Raw genomic sequence first — 23211 nt, forward strand, 5'->3', positions numbered from 1 at the left:
ATAAAATGTGTTGTTTTTTGTGGTTGTAAATAGAACTTTCTACTCTGATTCAGACGGAAAATGACCGGGAAGTAAGGGGACAGTCAATGAGAAAGCAGTCACAACAATCAAATACTTGGCACTTATTCCATTTTCCATGAATCTCACTTGTTTTGTTTGCAGTTAAAAAATAACTTGTGTAACTGCACACTGTAATTATACTTAAAAATGACTGCACAGAATTGAATCAATGCATTTAACTGGGGCATTTCACCAATGTTTTATCAATTCTGAGAAAATATCCCTGATGATGTCATCTAGGTAATCTCAGCATGCGGCTTTGGAGACTACACATTTTTAACAAAGTTAAAAACTAAGAACGTGACATTTCACTACATTTTTTTACCAGCCGGGGAGGGTCTAATGTAAGACGCTATGGAGTTGCATTATGGGAAGTGTAAGATCCAGTTCAGCTTGACCCACACTAGGGACTAAAAGTCATGATATCTCGACCTAAATCCCCATGAAGCCTCCGTTTACAAAGCTTGTTGTTTCTTGTGTGAGAGTCAGTGCCCTCTGTCGGACAGGTAACACCGTGCAGTGGGACCTGAGTGAGTGAGGTATTCCCGCCTTGTCAACAGGAGCCTTGTTTCCTATCTGTAGGAAACATGACGCGATTACCACCTTCTTGCTATAATTACCGTCTTCTCTCAGTGAAGTGATCACTAGAGACAACACAGGCATCAGGGCTGGCATGCAAATTAAATTACAGAAGATATAGAGCTCTATAGTGTACTGAGAGTGCACTAAATTCCTGTGTGTGTGTGTGTGTGTGTGTGTGTGTGTGTGTGTGTGTTGTGTTTGGTGAAAGAGAGAATTAGTCCTCACATAACTGCTAGAAACACATGCAATACAACTACAGAGCTACAAAAAAAAGGGGAATAAAAACATCTTTTGGGATTAGTCCTTGGAATTGACACCCCCTCCCCCCTTCCCACTGCTGAAAAGGAGTTTTCTCTTGCCAAGTGGCAGTGTGTATCAAGGCCTTCATTTCAGAATTGCAGCAAATGAGCTATGTTTCTCTGTTCTGTTGCCACGGGTAACACATCTTTTTCTTCTCATGTCTAATCTTGGCTTCTCTTTGAGATATTTTCCATTTGGAAGGCCTGTCTGCTACTGCAGCATTGGCGCTGTTTCACGGCCTTGTCAGCTATTAGGCTTTGCTCGGTGGCTAGGAAATCATACTGCCTACTTTCCTATGTATCGATGGATTATTTGAACATATATGTAAGGTACTGCTATCAGCTGAAGTATGCTGTCTAATCTACTTCTAAGACTGTGTTGGCATATTAAAGCTGCATTCTATACAAGCTCCACATACAAATATAATGTTTTACTGATTTATATTACACAATTGTGATGCACAAAGGGAGGTGTAGGGTTGCACTTGCATCTGACTGGTAGAGAAAAATCATCTCTGGTGGTTTTGACACGTAAAGCACCACTTCCTGTGCAGTGGGAGTTTCCAACACTTTACTCATGCACTTGACTATCATGGACTTCTCTCACAGCCAGCTTCTCTTTTTCTAATTTGAGGAGAGAAATGCCTTTACTTCCTTATTTGATGTGATTGATAATTGTTAAATGATCTGAATCATGAAACAGAAAGTCTAGACAAAACAAAATTTCAGTATTCACGTTTTGCCACGTTTGGGTTATAAAGAGCAGAGTCGTCTTTAATAGCATAGCATTTTTACTGCTCTTGTAATAAAATATAATTTGTGACGGCAGTGGAGCAGTACATATGTGTGTGTAGCTTTTTTCATGTTCAAGCTAAAGTATTGTCTGCACATTCTTAGCAGTGGCAAAGACCATGATACTGTACAGTTAATTGGCCTTAACAAAGTGGGGGGAAATAAAATGCAGAAAATGAACAGGAGAGTTGACACTGAGGCCACGTCCACACGTACCAAAACAATCTTTTTTTCCCCCATCTTCCCTGGCATCGTTTCAAGAATAATAGCGGATCCATTTGTATATGATTCAACACGCTAATTCATATTCTAGGCCTATAGGTGGCGCTGTTTCTGCTACAGAAATTCACCAAAAACGGAGAAGAAGAGGCGGAGCATATTCAGCCCCATTGTACCGTATTTGTTTGCAGTTCCACCAGAGTTCCACTGGGGGTGATCGCGGTCCAGTGCAAAATGAATGGGACCCTATGGAGCTAGACGGCTAAATTTGTCTCTTTTGCCTGATTGTTGTTGAGAAACCTCAGATTTGATTGTAGTTTTTGCAAGTTCAACATGGCTTATAGGTTGAAATTTGAATGAATGAGTACTTATGTCCTTTTTATTTCTTACAGGGTGAGTCGTTGTTGCCCATAACACGCAAGCATTCTGCTAATGAATGCTGATTGGTCAGTGAAGGACTGATTACGATCGGAGATCCAGCTTTATGGCATCTGAAGCAGAACCAGAATGTCAGAGTGAGCTTTGGCGTGGTCTTTAAAACATTAGCAAACCTCTTTCTAGCACGTGTATTGACAGGGAGAGCCTAACTTGTCAGCTGTGTTGTCGATGCCTCGAGAGAGAAAAAGGAAGCGACTCAGAGCTTGCCGTAAAGCAGTATCTCAGGCCGTACGATGTGTATGACCTCATTGATATTTTAAAAGACTTTTTAGTAACAAAGAAGCGACTTTCAAAAAATCTAACATCCAGCAGTGTGTATTTTCTTGGCCTCCCCTTTCGAATGCAACATTCAAATTACTAGACAAAAAAATTATATCCTGAGAAAAGTGGATTTTTAGGGGTATAGCTCCATAGGGTCCCATTCATTCTGCACTGGCCTGTGAGCGCCCCCTATATGGATCTCTGGTGGAACTGCAACCAGTCCAGAAGCCGGAAGTAAGGAGAGAGTGGAACTTCTTCCTATATTAGAAATTATTTGCTTGCGCGCTGTATACAAACAGACAGTAGAAGAAGAAACCAAACACAAGCTATCTAGCTATATGCTAGTGTCGGTACACGATCCGTGTTGCCTGCACGATCCGTTCTGCACATGTGCAGATGATAATCCTCTTGTAGGGATTTACAACACTGCACAATCTGTTCCACGCTTCCAGTTGTAGTTGTAGCGGTCTGTCATTAGCCTCCACCGGAAAGCTAACGTAAGTTTAGCTAACAGCTAATTTGGCTAACCGCTAGCTGAGACAGCATGTAAAAGACCCTCAAACTTGAAAATAACCATTAAAATATATAACAGCTGTTACGTCAGTTGTACTTTACTTGCTCATTTAAAGTGCCCATATTATGAAAAAAACACTTTTTCTGGGATTTGGGGTGTTATTTTGTGTCTCTGGTGCTTCCACACGCATACAAACTTTGAAAAAAATCCATCCATGCTGTTTTGAGTAAGATATGGTTTCTGAATGTGTCGTGCCTTCAGTCTCTGGATGAGCTGTTCAAAATTGGCACGGCTTTCTACGTCACAAGTCGAAACGAGCTGACTAACCGCAACCGTTAGCGTGAGCATGCTAACGCTAGCACGCGTTTCCGTGTGGCTGGCCCCTCACTCTCACACAGAGACAACAGGCTCTGCAAATGGAGACTTCATGGGGATTTATCACTAAGAGATACTTGGTAATGCTTTACGAGTCTTTTGAAGAGACACCTCTATGATTTAATATTACACTTACATAAAACTTAAATTTAGTAGTATTTTCTTTTAAAGAGTAACTAAACCCCAGAGTTTTTGCTGAAGTGCCTCTACCCTGGAAATTCAAAAACGGGCCTTGGTTAAAAAAAGTATCGTCATGGAAAGAGGGTAGATGCTAGATCGCACCTGATACACGTGGTGATTTCAACATGCATACTGTGCAGGCGTCAACACTTGGGCTTCAACACCATTCAACAGACGTTACTGCAGTGTTTATGTTTTACATACACTGCTACATGTAGCTACATGCTATAATGTCAGGCAAACCTGTAATCTTGGTTGCCAATTTTCTTAATTTCTCCCCCTTTATTGGTGGGAGCTCGGTTGGTGATAAAAGCTGCCTCCATATACGCCATCTGCCTCCAGATCAGGTGTCATGCACAGGTGTCGATTGCAAGCATGCAAAATAAATTTCAATTAACTGAGCTGAGATTACTGTATGAGTGCATTGAGTAATTAAAAAGGCTCAAATATGGAATTGTAAACAGTAGTAGCTGCAGCGATGGTGCTTTAAAGTGACCCTGATTATTGTCTCCACAGGTGAATACACGGTGATGACAGCTCATTTCCATCTGAAGAGGAAGATTGGCTACTTTGTCATCCAGACGTACCTCCCGTGCATCATGACAGTCATTCTTTCCCAAGTGTCTTTCTGGTTGAATAGAGAATCAGTGCCGGCTAGGACTGTGTTTGGTAAGTGTCTGCCTTTGATCCTTTCATACAAAGATACATTTCAAATGGGAAATTGACGCGTATCCTCAACGTGATATCATGAGTTCGCATAAACATACACATTACTTTCTAAAGCCAAGTGGCGCATGTTATTTGTACGCATTATGAGCTACAAATAACTGTCTTATGTCTAAGCAGAAGAACGGGACGTTGCATTTGGAGCTATCCGCGTGTATGTCTACGCCGTGTATGTCTATGCCAGAACGGGACGTTGCATTTGGAGCTCCGGTTGGGTTTAGGAAAAGAAGAACGGGACGGTTGGATTTACAAAAACAATAACGGGACGCTGGACAACAACGGCACGGTTGGGTTTAGGAAAAGAAGAACGGGTTTGGCTTTAGTAAACGAAGAAAGCAACGGAAACGTGACACGCGGGACAGTCCTGTGTTTGACCCATCCTCACCCCGACCACTCTCCCTATTTTCGCCCTTTCATACTACTCGCTACAGCGTAAATTGACACTCAATCGCAAGGTAATGTAAGTCAATGGAGGCCAATAATGGCATACGAATTGGCGTGTCATACATACACCACTTCATGAGAGCAGTCTGGTATCTTAATTAACCTACCATCAATGTAAATCAGATTACTCAAACATGATGGCATAGGGATTTCACTCCAGTTCTGTCAAAATCACCTTTTTCACTATGGGGGGAGCAGGAGAAAACAGAGCCACGTTCAGCCGCGACAAAAACATGGCAAACCATTTATTTAAACTGAAACGCGGCTGCGTTAAACACACTGCTGTGCTCTGCCTTTTTATTACGATGATTTTACATACACAATGCTACTGATTGGGTATCACCGGTGACACAGCCACTAAACGAGACACCCACCCACCAAATAGAGAAAACATATCTCAAAGCCCGTTGCACACCGTTTCACCCTGGGCTGCATCTCATGGTCCTAATTTGATAGCTCCTTGATTACTCGGTCCTCTGCTGAACCGGTAGTGGTTCTGCCCCTTCTCGGTGAAGGCCGCCCCCAAGGAGCGAGGAGCGAGCATCGAGGAGGGATCATCGAGGACCTATAGCCGAGGATACACAAGAGCAGCCTTCCCGGGAAGCCGTGCAGCTGAAGGAGTTGCTAACTCCGCCCAAAAAGCTGACGAATTCATGTGACGCTTCAGAGGAAAGGACGTCTCATCCCTCTAAAACACATTTGCTTGTTGCATAGGTACATAGGTGTGTTTTGGGCGTAACATGCAATAAACCAATCAGAGTGTCATCTCCCATTCCCTTTAAAAGCCAGGTGCGTTTGGACCTTGGAGCATTGCTGTTATGATGGCGGATTTGCGCCGTAATATTTTTATTTGTAATCTTTCGCATGTTTGTGAGCTGCTGTGTGTCCCTGTGTGTGTAACAAGCATAGTGTGAGTGCGCTGTGCATAAGCCTAGGAGAATTTTACTAATTTGCTGTTAAAATAACAATGAAATGCTGCGTTATTGACTTTAGACTAGGGGTGGGCGATATGGACAAAAAAATAATATCTATTTTGACGATAACGATAATTAGACGATATCCTTTAAAAAAAAATTTAAAAGTCTGAGTTACTTAATCACTGATGATAATAAAGGGCACAATGTTGAATGAAAACAGTTCTTATTTATTAAAGTAGTAAAAACAATTCAAAGACAAAATACTACTATACTAATTGAACTAGTGTAGGAACATTGAACTCTGAGTAATGCTTAAATCTGCTGTAATGTAAATGGTGCAGCATTACAAGCAAAATGAAATCATAATAATAAACAAAGGGTTCTGTTCTGTAACATATGGCACACAACCATGTCCTTATTGGAAGCAGTCCTGGAGCTGTGATAGGGCAGTGTCAGGTTCTGATAGTCCTTCTACTTGGCTGTATGTCCTTCTGACTGGGATTTATGCTGGGATCAGGAGTAGTTGGATGTGACCTGACTGGCCCAGGTGAGGGAGAGGAGCAGTTCTGTGTGCTTTCTTGATGTTAGAGTATACATGGTCTAGTGTGTTCTTCCCTCTAGTAACACAATCTACATGCTGGAAAAAAAGCTGGGGAGTACAGACTTTAAGGATGCCTTGTAAAAGTCCCCTGCTACAATATGTATCCCCCCCGCACTGCAGTTTGTTCACTATGGTTAGCAGTGAGCCAAACTTGTGCTAACGTTAGCATCGGGCAGAGGTGTCAAAAGTATTCACATTCATTACTCAAGTAGAAGTATAGATACTAGGGTTTGAAAAGACTTTTGTAGAAGTTGAAGTATCAACTCAAGCTTTTTACTTAAGTAAAAGTGTAAAAGTACTGGTTTCAAAACTACTTAAAGTATAAAAGTAAAAGTAATGTAAGGCAGAGATCTTCAACAGGGGGTCCTCAGAGTCATTGCAGGGGGCCTCCAAATTATTGTACATTTTTGAGTCTTTAAAAAAAAACAAAAATAAAATGCCTTAACATAATTCCAACATATTATTAGCAAATATAAATTCCCACTGATGATAGGCTTACTGGCCTATAGGTAAGGTAGTCACTAAGATATCAGCCCACAGATACAGTTAATCCTAGATTTACTGTGCCACATATGTAACATTAAAATATGATTTATAAAATCATGCTAACAATTAATATTTGAATAGCTTATGAAAAAAGGTATGTAAGAAGGCTTTAGGTTACCCTAACAGTTATTGTAGGCCCAGTTTAATATGCAACTTAATTTCATACAATATGTTGGGGGTCCCTGCTACATCTCACTTTAAGTTAAGGGGTCCTTGGCTTAAAAAACGTTCAAGACCCCTGATGTAAGGGGGGGAAATGCCATTAAGGACAACAGCTTAACTCTAAAACGCGGGGACAAAATCATATGACTATAATAATGTTATATTAAAATCATACCTGCAAACTCAGAAGGGCTGAAAAAGGTGACACGTAGGCTACATCTCTTCTGTGTTTTTCAGACAACGGCAGCTACAGTCTGGTGTCAGACTCCTCTCCAGTGAAATATAGACACACTTTTTTACACCGTTTAGCTCTCAGCATTTTATCATGTTTACTCCATCTTCTAGCTAACGCTAGGCTAACCTGCTTCCAACTGTAGTGTTGACTAGCGTCCCGCGGCGGCGATGTTCAGTTCCCTCTAACGTCCGTGGAGGAGCATCGCGCGCAGGCACCTAAGGCACCGAAATCCGTGTTGCTATTCGGTCCGGTAGATAACGTTCGTTAAGGCACCGTGGCGTATTAGCACCGGGTCTGTACAGGTGTTATGGATCGCGTACAAACCAATAGGGTGTCGGAATAGCTATGTTTATACTTCTCATCCAACCAGAATCACATTCACTCTCTCCGGATGGAGCGATTTCGATAGGTTTTTTTGTGTGTGTGTTTTTTTGAACGATGACTGACGAGCTGGAATGAAAACAAGCCGAACTGAAATATGAGTAACGAGGCTATTTTTAAAATGTAGGGAGTAGAAAGTACAGATAATTGCGTGAAAATGTAAGGAGTAGAAGTAAAAAGTATGCTGTATAATAATTACTCCAGTAAAGTATAGATACCCAAAATTTCTACTTAAGTAAGGTAACGAAGTATTTGTACTTCGTTACTTGACACCTCTGGCATCGGGGGCTATGTAGACGGCAGTGTGCCGTTTTCGTGGTAAATAAAATGGCCTGTATATTACCGACAGGGCTCCAGGTCAGGTGAGCCGTGCGGGGCAACGATCCTGCTGTTGGTACGCCATTCATTATGCACAAAAATGCAGTCCTCCGCCTCTGGTCTGACTCTTGCCGCAGTTATTTTCTCATCCTGCCGGTAGCTAGCTCGGCGTGCTAGCGCCGACAACAACCTGGAGCGCCCGGTCTGGCTGTGTCCTCCGGGATGTTGTGAGCCGCCTGGAAGGCTCTCGTAACAGCTGTGTTGTATCGTAGTCCTATATTGATTAGTTCAGTGTGGCTGTACTTGTATAAATATACACCGACAGGAGAGCTAGAAGCCGCTGCACAATCGCGCGCCGCCATCTTTGTTGACATGAGTGAATGTGTAGCGTTCCAATGCACAATAACACAACAATGATGATATTATCGTAGACGATATATATCGCCCACCCCTACTTTAGACCAGGTTTTTGTTGGTCAATGGCGCGATCACTTCCCGCTGCCTCAAGATAGCAATACGCCCAGAATGCACCTGAACACACCTCCCTGTAAGACCAGCACGCACATGGGCACAAAGCTGCGCGCAGGTGCATTTGCTATTTAAACGACATGGGCGCTGGACGGGAAACTGACAACTGCGTCAGTCTTAAACTAGCAAAGACACTTGCGTCGGGCTTCGTGCTGCGCTGTGCCGGGCGCAAGATAGGGCCCTAAACGTGCCCCAGGATATGAAGCTTAGCGTAACTTCAGCCAGGACAATCTAATGTTACTCATTCTCATTCCCCTTCACTCTCCCTGTTCCCCTTTTCAGCTGATAAGGGGGTTTACTCTTTTAGTTAAACCAACCAGATTTAGCCACAATCTCTTAGCATCCTCTTCATTCATCACCATCACCACCACCAGTGTCTACATTACTCACGGCTTCTCGACCCCCTTTAAAATATGATGGCGTCACAATGGTAATTCGATGATGTCACGATGGGGTCTAATCTTTCAAATACCTTTTTTCCTTTAACATTTTTAATGGTGCACATGTCAATAAATAATTGTCCAATTAACATCTCTTAGGGGACATTTCTCAGAGGCTCCAGTGTTCTTTTCAATCCAGTTGGACAAGCTACTGTTGGACTGTAAGCCAAGTGGAACTAATAACAGTGACCTAATACCGGTTAGCTCGAAGAAAGAAAAACAGTTACAGAAGGCAAGAATAAACTATGTCCTTTGGCCAAAGATTGCAAACCTGCTGAGCAGTTAAAGCATTACTGAAGGTCAGCGATTTTTAGGGTAGAGTAGGCGAACAGTGACCTTATACTATAAAGAGACAAAGGACAGTACACTGTTAGAAAAGTCCGGAGAAATAAAGGCTAATATACTGTGTTAATATGAAGGTATTTTCTTTAATGATTAATGGTGTTTTCCGTATTTTGATTTTATTTTTTATTTTTTGGATTAACAGAAATGTGTTAAAGGTACAGAGGATATAACTTGAATTAAAGTGCCCATATTATGCTCATTTTCAGGTTCATAGTTGTATTTAGAGGTTGTACCAGAATAGGTTTATGTGGTTTAATTTTCAGAAAACATCATATTTTTGTTGTAAATTGCTGCAGCTCCTCTTTTCACCCTGTGTGTTGAGCTCTTTGTTTTAGCTACAGAGTGAGGCATCGCACCTCTGTTCCATCTTTGTTGAGAGTCACACATGCTCAGTACCTAGGTAAGGACTACTAGCCAGTCAGTTGCAGAGTATGAAGGCGTGCCACACTAGCAGCTAGGCGAGCATTATAACGTGTGTTCCAAAGTGACCACGTTTGTCTCTGAAGTAAAGGCTGGACTACAATAGAGCTGTTTGGAGCAGTTTGTGAACAGTGTTTTTTGTTGGAGATGGTAAGTCCCTTTGGGGTGGACTTTTTCACTTTGTAAACCTATGACGTGCACAAAAAGATATATAACACAATAAAGGAAAGGGGAAAAGCCAAAAAGCATAATATGAGCACTTTAAGAGAATTTTCTGTTTTTGGATTAACAGAAATGTCCGTAAACTTAACGGACCAGGTCCTGGTTATTTTCTGCCTCGACATTATCCTTTTTTCTACAGATTTTTTTTTTACAGTCACTGCATGAAAAGTGGGATTTCCGTCCCCGTAAATGCCTGTAAACGCCCGGAAATCCCCCTAATTTTCGGCAGTTATCGACAATTTACAGGCTGCAAACGTCACGTTCGTCTGTGCCACATATTGTCGGAAACGAACCATGATGTATGTGGAGAGCCCCCGCGGAGGTGTTAATGGATCTAATTAGAATAGGAATAGGCGCCTGACCAGAGAACGTCTGGCCTGGCTGGAATTTCCTCACTCACTATTGGATGAAACCACTACTTTTAAACAAGAAAAATCTCTCGTGATTGGTTCACAGGTCTGTCACGGATTAGGCTATTGGTCAACCTGGGCCATCATTATTATAATAATAAAAAATGTTATATATATTTATTTATGTATTATATATATATATATTTATTTATGTGTATGTGTATATATATATATATATATATATATATTTATTTAATATGCTATGTTGTATATTCATGTCATGATTATCATAGTTAAAATGATTTCCCAGGAACTTGCTGTTTATTCAAAGACAGAGCTTTATTGACACAAAACACAGACAGAAAAAAAAACTGCGTACAAAGCATCGGAGACATACAGCACACACAATAAATATCCCACGCTCACGAGAAGCAGCACCGTCCACACCTAACCCACGGCCGGCGCTGTAGGTAACCGGCAGCATTCGGTCTGAATTCGGTCCATAGTGCAGACGTCTGTGGTGCGTTGTCCTGGATGTCTATGGTGGCGCACTTCCAAATGCCCACCTCACCCGCAGCCAGCACACTCTGTCTCGCTTCCAGCAGCTGTAAAATCAATCAATAAAGACAGTCAGTACTGCGCAATGCACTGCGTATGGACACAACACACCTATGAATGCACCTGAAAAATATTCACATTGACCAAACGGATCTAATCTTACCCTCTTTTCTTCTCGACCGACTCCGAGCTGAACTCTTCACAGCTTCTGCCCGCGATGCCACATCTGATTGTTTCTACCTGAAGCTCCTGCGTACTGTCTCGTAATATGTCTTACAGGCATGGAAAACAATTAAATGAGAGTGGTATGAATAAAAAACATAAGTCACAGTAAAATTAAACAAGGAAAGATGAAAAAGTAAAAATTACTTACACACAATGGCGTCATTATCAGCGTCATGTAAATCTGGGCTTGCAGACAACTCCGAGCAAATATAGGTCACGGCCTCGTTATGAGGCGAGGTCTGTAAAAAACAAAACAAAACAACAACTATGGTTAAGATCGGTATCTATTAACGTATCTATGTCCTTATACAGAAGAATTAATGAAGTTCATTCAACAGTGGTTGAGCTCGAGGAGACTGTGAATGAATCATGGAATGCACATTTTACCTTTGTGGCAAAGCCTGATTAAAACTGTTGAAATAAATTATTTTGTGCATCTTTTTTACATAACATTGGTCATTGCTAATGACATACAAAGTAATTAATCTAGCATACTTCCATTAAATAAATCAATTCAAGCTAAAATTGAAGAGTCTACAATTAGGCTATACTGAGTCTGATCTATTTTAAGAGATTTTCTTAAAATGAAGTTAATACCTTTTAGAAAAATGTCACCTGGGGTAAAACTCCCCCTGCTGCTACCCTGATTTGCTTTTGTATAGCTCACAGCGTTTTCATTTACATGTGAAAGCCTCCCCTAGAATTAGAAGGAGGGGGGGTTATGGGGTCATTCCGACAATTTTCGGTGTTGCCTGTAAATTGCCGTGTACAGCCGTAAACCTGAAGTTCCACGACAATCTACAGTGCCGCATTCTGACGAAAATCCCACTTTTCATGCAGTGAGTGTTGTGACAAAAAATTCTGAAAAGGGTAAAACAGTAGTTACAGTGTTATGTATATTCGGCACGGGCCGGTTACCGGTTTCAAGGTATACCACGGTTTGAAAATGTCAAGGTTTCAAAACCACTAAAATTTTCTGTCACACAGTATGAGCTGTTTTTTATGAGAGGTCAAGGACAGAAAGTGCAGTTTGGTATTCAGTCTCCCTGTCAGTGTGCGGTGTGTTAAAATAAAATACATTGTGTTCAGTTAACCAAACATTGCTGCCTGTCCTCTGAACACACTGTCAAAAAAAACGCGGTCTCTGTAGACAGCCCAGGCTCCACAAACGCCAACAAAAACAGTAAAACAAACTGGCCAACCTGCACCACCAAAAAGAAGGGAGGGAGAGGGGACGGGATGAGGAAGAGGGAGGGGCGAGCTAGCCTCGTTTTGTTTGACAATACTTCGAACATCAACAAGAAGTGCCGTCACCCAACATCGCTTAGAGCACCTTTTATAAAACAAAAAAAAGCTGTAATTGCAATACCGTGATATTTTTGCTGAAGGTTATTATACCGTCAGAATCGTATATATGTACAGTATATATGTGTGTGTTATATAAAACAGCTTTATAAGAACAGCAAAAGAAATGTGATGTGTGTGTGTGTGTGTGTTTCCAGGTGTAACCACCGTTCTCACTATGACAACACTGAGTATAAGTGCGAGGAACTCCCTTCCCAAGGTTGCCTACGCCACTGCCATGGACTGGTTCATCGCCGTCTGCTACGCCTTTGTCTTCTCCGCTCTGATCGAGTTTGCCACCGTCAATTACTTCACGAAGCGCGGCTGGGCTTGGGATGGAAAGAGTGTGGTGACTGACAAGGTAATGAGGGGGAAAAGCTTGTATTTTTGACAGGCTCCATTTTCAAAGAGAATTCATTAGCATTGTGACCGTATGTTGAAGAAGGCTTGCAGATTGGAGCTTCAAAACCATTTGTTGGAGGCAGAGAAAAGCTGATAATGGCTGCGTTAACCCCCCACAAGGGGAGCCAAAGTGCTACAACTGTTTTTGAGAGCTAGTTAGCTCAGTGGTTGTCTCGCGTTGCCAGACCCTCCTCCACAGTGCTGCGGTGGAGGGTCTGACTAGTCCACACAGCATTCCGGGATGGGAGAAAAACGTGCTCTGGTTTATTGGCATTTCTTTAAACCAATCACAATCGTCTTGGGCGGTGCTAAGCTTCCGCCCGGCACCGCTGCAAAATAGCCTCGGGAAGGAACTTGTTTTGGTGGAACGTGTGCACGTTCAAAAGTAGTTTTAGTCGTGAAACAGATAACTCAGATTGGACAGATAGTCTAGCTAGCTGTCTGGATTTACCCTGCAGAGATCTGAGGAGCAGTTAACCATAGTCCTCACAAATCCACCGGAGGTTAGAACGCCGACACAAAGGAAGCGGAAGGTGACGGATATCGGCGAAAATACATGAATCCGGCGTAATATCCTGCAGCACCGGAGCAATCCCGGAAGTGGAACGTCGTGGATATAGACTAGCTCAGTGATAAACCTAAATGACAAACTCTGGTTAAGATATCGATGAAGGATATAAAGGCAATTACTTCATATGGCTTAAAATAGACAAGACACGTACTGTATGCAAAATGTAGAAACCAAGCAGACAGTAAAAATAAGCTATAAACATTTATCCATGGAGAAATTATCACTTCCAGCAGTTGTAGACAGATTTAGTAATAGTTAAAAAAAATAATAATCTAAGAATAAGTAGTTAGAATTTGGTGAAAAAAATTATTAATCATTCAGTTGAATTTGTGATATTATTGCCATAATCAAGGACAGTGGTCGTCTTGTGTCTCTCTGTAGGCACTTTGTGTCTTTACCTAAGCGCTTTGTGTCTCTTTGTAAATGTTTTGGTCTATTAGTAGAAAATATATTTTTTTGTCTGTGGTTGTTTTGCCCATTTTTGTAGTCTTTTTGTGTCTCTTTGGGGTAATTTTGAGTCTTTTTGTAATCTTTTTGTGTATCTTTACAGCTATTTTGCCTATCTTTCTAGTTCTTTTAGTCTCTTTGTAGTCATTTTTATTTTTATTTGTTGTCATTTTGCATGTCTTCATGGTCGGTATGTGTCTCTTTGAATGACATTTTGCAAGTGAAGGCCAGAGGGGGCTGCTGACACAATTTGGGCCCCTTAGGCCTTAATCCATCCATAGCCATTATGTGAGTTGATCAAACTCCTCTATTCTATTTGTCTGAATCAGGTAACTCCATAAAAGGCCTGTGTGACCATTATTTATGATGACCTGCTGCATCTGTGGCCATCTTGAAGTGTTTCTCTGCTCAAAGAGAAGTATTATATTTAACCTAAATGAATGTGAAATGCTCTTAGAAATATTACATCCTGTGTAACCTCCTCCTGCTCACTGTAGGTGGATGAGCCTCAGTCCACCAATGCTGTAAGTTTTAAACATCCTTGGAAGTAAAAGAAGGCTGAAATAATACACAAAACAGTGAATGTTACACTGCATCCTTGTCAAACTGTTGACATATTTGGCCCTTGTGCTGAGCTATCTATTGTCATTTCACTCCTCCATTTACATGTATTTTAAATTCATGGATAGATGGTGACGGTTTCAGGGTTACAAAGCTTTTGCATCTATTCCTTTGTGGTCTTTCAACAGAAAAAAGAGAGGGCATCTGTCGCCAAGAAGAATAATGCCTACGCTGTAGCAGTAGCCAACTACGCGCCTAACCTCACCAAGGACTCCAGCACACTTCCTACTATTGCCAAAGGTGGAGCTTTGGATCCCAACAAGCCCAAAGCAGATGGGAAAGCCTCAGACAGCAAGAAGACATTTAACAGCGTGAGCAAAATTGACAGGATGTCAAGGATCATGTTTCCGGTTCTCTTCGGCAGCTTTAACCTTGTCTACTGGGCCACCTACTTAAACAGAGAACCCATTATAAAGGACATGGTCCCCTCTAATTAGAGGCCCGATTTAATGGGTTCTGGTCTTGGGACAAAGAAACGAGCCAAATACCTCCAGCAACTGTGTACACATACCTTTGCAGAGTGAAGTCCTGGATTGCAGTGTGATCCTCTGTGGTCTCTGCCTGTTTTCTACACCGTCTGCAGCACTTTTGAAAAGCCCAGCTTTTGTAAATGTGTATGTATATTTATATTCATGGTTTAATGGTGACATATTGTATGATTACTTTGATTGGAGTGCATATTTCCCCGAAAGTATGTTTCCAGTTCCAGTATGTGGCCAGTGTACATAAATATCAAATGAAGAGTAAACCCATAAACATGGACACATGCATTTCATTTACTTCTACATGTGTTGAATTTTTTTGGTAATGCCTACTCTAGATATTATAGTATATAGTTTTTCTTTTGAGTGAAAGGGACTGCTTTTATGACATTTCTTACCTTTTTTGCCATCTCAGAGTGGCCTGACTTGTTTTTCTTCTGTCCAAGCCAATGCAAAAACCCACTTGTATTATATTGTAACAGTGTAAAGGTTGTTTTATTACTTGTGACTGCAGGTATGGGGCTGCAATCAAACGCTGACCTCCAGAATTCTCCAAAACAATCAAGCCCAAAAGGTTGTAAAACATACAGAGGAAGCTGCGACATTAGTGTGCTTGTGCATATAATACCGTTAAGTGCTGTTAACTTTCAAGGTTTTCAGTAGTATCATTTGGAATTACAGGAAAATATCTATATGAATGAACTAATGAGAATGCATTACGCTGGAAATGAAAGAAACAGAATTACAAAAGATGCACACAGTGTGTGTTGAGGTGTTAAAAGTCATGAATGCTTTATATATTTACATGAAGTCACAGTTTTTTTATTTATGACTTATGGAAAAAGCTGATATTCAGTCAAGTGTCGTTGCTAAATTGGACAAGCTTTGAATGGTATGTTTATAAGTGTATTCTGTCAAGTTATGTTAGCACGGGCAGAGTTTAAGGCCTCGTGCACACTGGCTGCGTGGCATGAGCGTGTGGCGTGTCCGTTTTTATTTCGGCTCCCATGGTAACAGGTTAGAGCTTGCACACTGCTTGCGTGAAAAAAACGCGTGCATGCTAGAAATAGAACCGGCGCCTATTTTTCACACGACACGCAAGCGTGTTGGAAGCATTTCCAGGCAAAATAGAATAGGAAAAGATGTTTACTGTATATGTCATTTTTGAAAGTGTCTAGGTTTTGACATAAATGCAGATATAAATGTAATTTAAAAAAATAATAAATAATTATCGATTTTCAAATATCACACCTGTCAATACAGAACGAAATATGCTGTAGCCTATTTTGCCGTCAATACTAAATACAAAAATATTGACAAAATAAAGTTGAACACGCTATTATTTCATTTTATCAATGAGAAACATACATGTGTACAGACAAGGCTAGCACGTTTCTGGTGAAAGACAGAAAACGCCACGCAGCCGTCACACAACTGACACGCAACAGAAACGCCACGCTCACGCCACGCTCACGCCACGCTCACGCCACGCAGGCAGCGTGGTGATGCTGAAAAGGATTTTCTACACTATAAAAACTATAATATATCATACCCTGTCTCCTAAAAATGACGTTACTATACAACTCACTGCATTCTGAATTACGTTTCGAGGGAAACAGGTTTTCTCCCAGATTACGTTTGTTCCAGCACTTCCTAGTACCAGCGCCAGGCGTTGCTTGTGAAACGGTCGCAGTGTTAAACACGTGGTTAACGTTGTGAATTGAAACAGAACTACTTAGTTAAATTTAGGAAAAGATGATGGTTTAGATTAAAAAAAATATTACATTTGTTAGGTAACTTAACATAACTGAGGTACATTACTAGGGCTGCTCCCTCTTAGTCGATTAGTCGACTAATCGGTCGTTTTGGTCTTAGTCAACTTAGATTTCTTCAGTCGATTAGTCATGTTTGATGCTTTTTTTCATGCTGAATGACTTATTTCCAAGAAACGTACGAGCACATCTCTGGTAAACACAAGAATTAAAGTGGTGCTTTTGCATGACTCTTTGCGGAGAAACTCAGATTTACAGATCTGTCAATTAAATCATCTAATCGATTAGTCAATACAATTCAATGAGTGTTAGTCGACTAAGAATTTCTTCAACCGAGCACAGCCCTATACGTTACATACGTGATGTAAATTATGTTACAGAAATACGTTTCCCTCGAAACGTAATTGAGAATGCAGTTTTGTTGTATGAGAACATAATTTTTAGGAGACAGGTCTGAATATACGTATAAGTTTGAAAAACTAATTTATCATTTTTTTGACCTCTAGAGAGCAGAAAACCCCTATACAAAGCTGACAGACATACAGCCATGATAAAGTCTTGTCTGATAAAGTTTTTGACTAACATATTAGCAAACAAAATGCCTATTTACGCATCAAAGAGACACAGAGCAAAGTTATCATCACATTGGACCTGTGTTTACAAATGTAAGTCCAGTATTTACTCTCCTTTTAGCTCGGTTTTGGTCTCCACCAACTTTTGTGGGATATATCTGGGACTTTAGCCTTTCAAGCACACCATTAAGCTTTATTCACAAGTGATTTTTCAAATTTTGTACATTTTATTTGATACCGTATTTATTTGAGCAAGGTTAGATAAAATAAAAAAAAATCATATGCCAATTAATAGTGTGGTTTAAATTAGGGCTGCAGCTAACGATTATTTTCATAGTCAATTAATCCGTCAATTATTTTCTCGATTAATCGATTAGTTGTTTGATCTATAAAAATTAAAACATGGTGAAAAATGTGGATCAGTGTTTCCCAAAAGCCTAAGATAACGTCCTCCATCCATCCATCCATCCATCCATCTTCGTCCGCTTATCCGGTGTCGGGTCGCGGGGGGAGCAGCTCCAGCAGGGGACCCCAAACTTCCCTTTCCCGAGCAACATTAACCAGCTCCGACTGGGGATCGAGGCGTTCCCAGGCCAGGTTGGAGATATAATCCCTCCACCTAGTCCTGGGTCTTCCCCGAGGCCTCCTCCCAGCTGGACGTGCCTGGAACACCTCCCTAGGGAGGCGCCCAGGGGGCATCCTTACCAGATGCCCGAACCACCTCAACTGGCTCCTTTCGACGCAAAGGAGCAGCGGCTCTACTCCGAGCTCCTCACGGATGACTGAGCTTCTCACCCTATCTCTAAGGGAGACGCCAGCCACCCTCCTGAGGAAACCCATTTCGCCGCTTGTACCCTGGATCTCGTTCTTTCGGTCATGACCCAGCCTTCATGACCATAGGTGAGGGTAGGAACGAAAACTGACCGGTAGATCGAGAGCTTTGCCTTCTGGCTCAGCTCTCTTTTTCGTCACAACGGTGCGATAGATTGAATGCAATACCGCACCCGCTGCGCCCGATTCTCCGACCAATCTCCCGCTCCATTGTCCCCTCACTCGCGAACAAAACCCCAAGGTACTTGAACTCCTTCACTTGGGGTAAGGACTCATTCCCTACCTGGAGAAGGCATTCCATCGGTTTCCTGCTGAGAACCATGGCCTCCGATTTAGAGGTGCTGATCCTCATCCCAACCGCTTCACACTCGGTTGCGAACCGATCCAGTGAGTGCTGAAGGTCGCAGGCCGATGATGCCATCAGGACCACATCATCTGCAAAGAGCAGCGATGAGATCCCCAGCCCACCAAACTGCAACCCCTCCCCACCCCGACTACGCCTCGATATCCTGTCCATAAATATTACAAACAGGATTGGTGACAAAGCGCAGCCCTGGCGGAGGCCAACCCTCACCTGAAACGAGTCCGACTTACTACCGAGAACCCGGACACAGCTCTCACTTTGGTCATACAGAGATTGGATGGCCCTGAGTAGAACCCCCTCACCCCATACTCCCGCAGCACCTCCCACAGTATCTCCGGGGGACCCGGTCATACGCCTTCTCCAAATCCACAAAACACATGTAGACCCGGTTGGGCATACTCCCAGGCTCCCTCCAGGATCCTTGCGAGAGTGAAGAGCTGGTCCGTTGTTCCACGACCAGGACGGAATCCGCATTGTTCCTCCTCAACCCGAGGTTCGACTATCGGCCGAACCCTCCTTTCCAGCACCTTGGAGTAGACTTTACCAGGGAGGCTGAGAAGTGTGATACCCCTATAATTGGCACACACCCTCTGGTCCCCCTTTTAAAAAAGAGGAACCACCACCCCAGTCTGCCACTCCTTTGGCACCGTCCCAGACTTCCACGCAATGTTGAAGAGGCGTGTCAACCAGGACACCCCTCCACACCCAGAGCCTTGAGCATTTCTGGACGGATCTCATCAATCCCGGGGCTTTGCCACTGTGTAGTTGTTTGACTACATCAGTGACTTCCGCCTGGGAAATCGACGACAATCCCCGTTATCCTCCAGCTCTGCCTCTAACATAGAGGGCGTATTAGTCGGATTCAGGAGTTCCTCAAAGTGCTCCCTCCACCGCCCTATTACCTCCTCAGTGGAGGTCAACAGTGTCCCATCCTTACTGTACACAGCTTGGATGGTTCCCCCTTCCCCCCTCCTGAGGTGGCGAACAGTTTTCCAGAAACACTTTGGTGCCGACCGAAAGTCCTTCTCCATGTCTTCTCCAAACTTCTCCCACACCCGCTGCTTTGCCTCTTTCACGGCAGAGGCTGCAGCCCTTCGGGCCCTTCGGTACCCTGCAACTGCCTCCGAGTCCTCCGAGATAACATATCCCGGAAGGACTCCTTCTTCAATCGGACGGCTTCCCTGACCACTGGTGTCCACCACGGTGTTCGTGGGTTACCGCCCCTTGAGGCACCCAAGATCCTAAGACCACAGCTCCTCGCCGCAGCTTCAGCAATGGAAACTTTGAACATTGTCCACTCGGGTTCAATGCCCCAGCCTCCACAGGGATGCACGAAAAGCTCCGCCGGAGGTGTGAGTTGAAAGTCTGTCGGACAGGGGCCTCCTCCAGACGTTCCCAATTTACCCGCACTACACGTTTGGGCTTACCAGGTCTGTCCAGAGTCTTCCCCACCCCTTGACCCAACTCACCACCAGATGGTGATCGGTTGACAGCTCTGCCCCTCTCTTCACCCAGTGTCCAAAACATACGGCCTCAGATCAGATGAAACGATTATGAAATCGATCATTGACCTTGGCCTAGGGTGCTCTGGTACCAGGTACACTTATGAGCATCCCTATGTTCGAACATGGTGTTAAGTTATAGACAATCCATGACTAGCACAGAAGTCCAACAACAAACAACCACTCTGGTTTAGATCAGGAGGCCGTTCCTCCCAATCACGCCTCTCCAGGTGTCTCCATCATTGCCCACGTGTGCGTTGAAGTCCCCCAGCAGAACAATGGAGTCCCCCACTGGAGCCCCATGCAGGACTCCAGTCAAGGTCTCCAAGAAGGCCGAATACTCCGAACTCCTGTTTGGTGCATATGCACAAACAACAGTCAGAGTTTTCCCCCACAACCCGCAGGCGTGGGGAGGCGACCCTCTCGTCCACCGGGGTAAACTCCAACACAGCGGCGCTCAGCCGGGTGCTTGTGAGTATCCCCACACCCGCCCGGCGCCTCACACCCTGGGCAACTCCGGAGAAGAAAAGAGTCCAACCCCTATCCAGGAGTATGGTTCCAGAACCGAGACTGTGCGTGAGGTAAGCCCCACCAGATCTAACCGGTAGCGCTCCACCTCCCGCACCAGTTCCGGCTCCTTCCCCACAGAGAGGTGACGCCCACGTCCCCAGAGCCAGCGTCTGCCGCCCGGGTCTGGTCCGTCGAGGCCCCTGACCTTCACTGCCACCCATGTGGCATCGCACCCGACCCCAACGGTTCCTCCCACAGGTGGTGGGCCCATGGGCTGGAGAGATGGGAGCCACGTAGCTTGTTCGGGCTGTGCCCGGCCGGGCTCCGTGGCAAACCCGGCCACCAGGCGCTCGCCGACGAGCCCGCCGTCTGGGCCTGGCTCCAGCCGGGGCCCCGGGCTTCCTCCGGGCAGGGTCACTCCATCTCTACCTTGCTTCTTCATTGGGGTTTTTGAACCATTCTTTGTCTGGCCCCTCACCTGAGACCACTTTGCCTTGGGAGACCCTACCAGGAGCACAAAGCTCCAGACAACACAGCCCTCAGGTTCACAGAGACACACAAACCTCTCCACCACGATAAGGTGATGGTTCACGGAGAAGATAACGTCCTCAAATGTCTTATTTTGTCCACAACTCAAAAGATATTCAGTTTACTGTCACAGAGGAGAGAAGACACTAGAACATATTCACATTTAAGAAACTGGAATCAGAGAAATCTTATTTGTTTTTAATTTAAAAATAATTACTCAAACTGATTAATCAATTATCTACATAGTTGTCAATTAATTTAATAGTTGACAACTAATCGATTCATCTTTGCACCTCTAGTTTAAATGCACACAAACTCAGAGTCCTCAGATAAACATAATGTGAAAAATATTTGTTTTAAATGTGTAGCCTCTGTCACAGCTTTGTATTTGCATACCTACTGTATGTTGGCAGTAACTCTGGAGGACAGTGTGGATTTGTTGGTGTTGACTAGAGCAGTGGTTCCCAACCTGGGGTCCGGGCACCCCCAGGGGGGGCGGCAAAGATCACAGGGGGGGGCGCGAGTCTTTATCTGGTTTGAGGTTGAGGTAAAAAAAATTGTTTTGCACATGTTAAACAAATGATAATACACTAGAATATCTAATGTATACAAAAGTCTGTATGAAAACTATATATTTTGTTGTATCTTCATTTTTCCTGCCGCCACGGCATCACTATTTTATGAATGAAACATGGAGGAGAAACATAACAGTGCTGATAACTGCTCTGTATCAAAAAAGAAAGTAAGGCTCTATCTCGAGAGTTACCTCAACTTTGGTTTCGGGCGGGGGGGGCTCAGCTTTTCTTAGACATGAGTAGGGGGGGCGCCAAGGAAAAAAGGTTGGGAACCACTGGACTAGAGCAAGCACCATGGCAGTGCTAATCAGCATGTCTGCTATTCCGATTTTAGGTGATTATTCATGTCCAGTGTCTGGCTATTCACAACACATTTCAGGATCCCACAAGCTATTTTGAACTAATTACAGATATGAAAGGAATAGGACTGCAAACACAGGACTGTTCTGTGCCAATATGAACTCTAATGAGTCATGTGTTGATAGTCACATTCCTCTGCCAGCAGTTATTTTGTGTAATAAGCCTAAAGTGAGAGGACACAGCCAGGATTTGTTTGGTTTTTGTTGTCATGAAATTGTCATAGATGTGTAGTTACAGCTCATATTTGTATGCAGATTGATTGTTGTTTACACTAAAACTTTGGACTGACTCAAGCCATATACAGTCATCATATAATCCAGTTCCATCAGAAACAGAATAACAGGGACACCCAATGATTGTACTATGAGCATATGTAGGATTGTATAAACCTATTTTAAAGATAGGGTTGCTCTATTACAGTCTGTGCTATAGATGCTGCATATCAAAAAACACAAATCATGTTCAGCCCCATATCAGTAGCCATATATGATGCTCTACTACTGTGTTATTTGGATCTCCATAAAGTAATATGATTTTCCTTTACATCAACATTCAAACGTAACATAATTTCATCACTTTGAAATCAAACTGTTGAATCAATCTTTGCATGACTATGAAAGCATTTTTAGTTTTTACAAATTATGTTTTTGGATTTAAAATTATTTTTAATTCCAATTTTCTCCAATATCCTAATAGAATCTTAAACATTCCAGATACAATGATTGTTCAAGAGGTGGATGCTTGATTCAGTGCATAGTTTTTAATAAAACATATCATTTCAATTCTTTATATCTAGTTTGTGCCATGTTTTTGAATCGCAGCCTGACCGATGCTAGAGTTTTTAAAAAGCTGATACTGATATTTGAAAGTTTTTGAAATAGAAGAATGATGTGTTGGCCAATTTTTTTGTAACATTTTGTAAGTAAACGCTGACTTTTGGTTTCACACGGGACACGAATGGCAGTCTCAAAGTCCCATGTTTGTTTAAACCATCCATCCATCCAGTCTGCCTACTTTATGCAGACTTTGATTAGAAACATATCTGTGATGTGTCAAAAACAAACGTGATCCAGGAGAAAATAAGTTCCCCTCAAAACGTAATTGAGAATGCAGTTTCGATGATGTATGTGTGTAGGAGACAAGGCTGGCCGGTATTCATATATCTGTTATGAAAAGAATATTTAAAGTGCTC

General features: G+C 42.9%; 1 protein-coding gene across 3 annotated transcripts in view; it reads left to right on the forward strand.

The window, feature by feature from the left end:
* The window catches only part of gabra2b (gamma-aminobutyric acid type A receptor subunit alpha2b), a 54866-nt gene extending 39568 nt beyond the window's left edge, over positions 1-15298 (forward strand). For all 3 annotated transcript variants that reach the window (XM_028589773.1, XM_028589775.1, XM_028589774.1), the window contains 3 exons: positions 4237-4389; positions 12641-12843; positions 14652-15298. In XM_028589773.1, the coding sequence (XP_028445574.1) occupies positions 4237-4389; positions 12641-12843; positions 14652-14960 (665 nt within the window). In that variant the 3' untranslated portion in view covers positions 14961-15298. The remainder of the gene's footprint in view (positions 1-4236; positions 4390-12640; positions 12844-14651) is intronic.
* The last annotated feature ends 7913 nt before the right edge of the window (positions 15299-23211 follow it).

Source organism: Perca flavescens, chromosome 10, assembly GCF_004354835.1.
Source record: "Perca flavescens isolate YP-PL-M2 chromosome 10, PFLA_1.0, whole genome shotgun sequence".
Classification (NCBI taxonomy): Eukaryota; Metazoa; Chordata; class Actinopteri; order Perciformes; family Percidae; genus Perca; species Perca flavescens.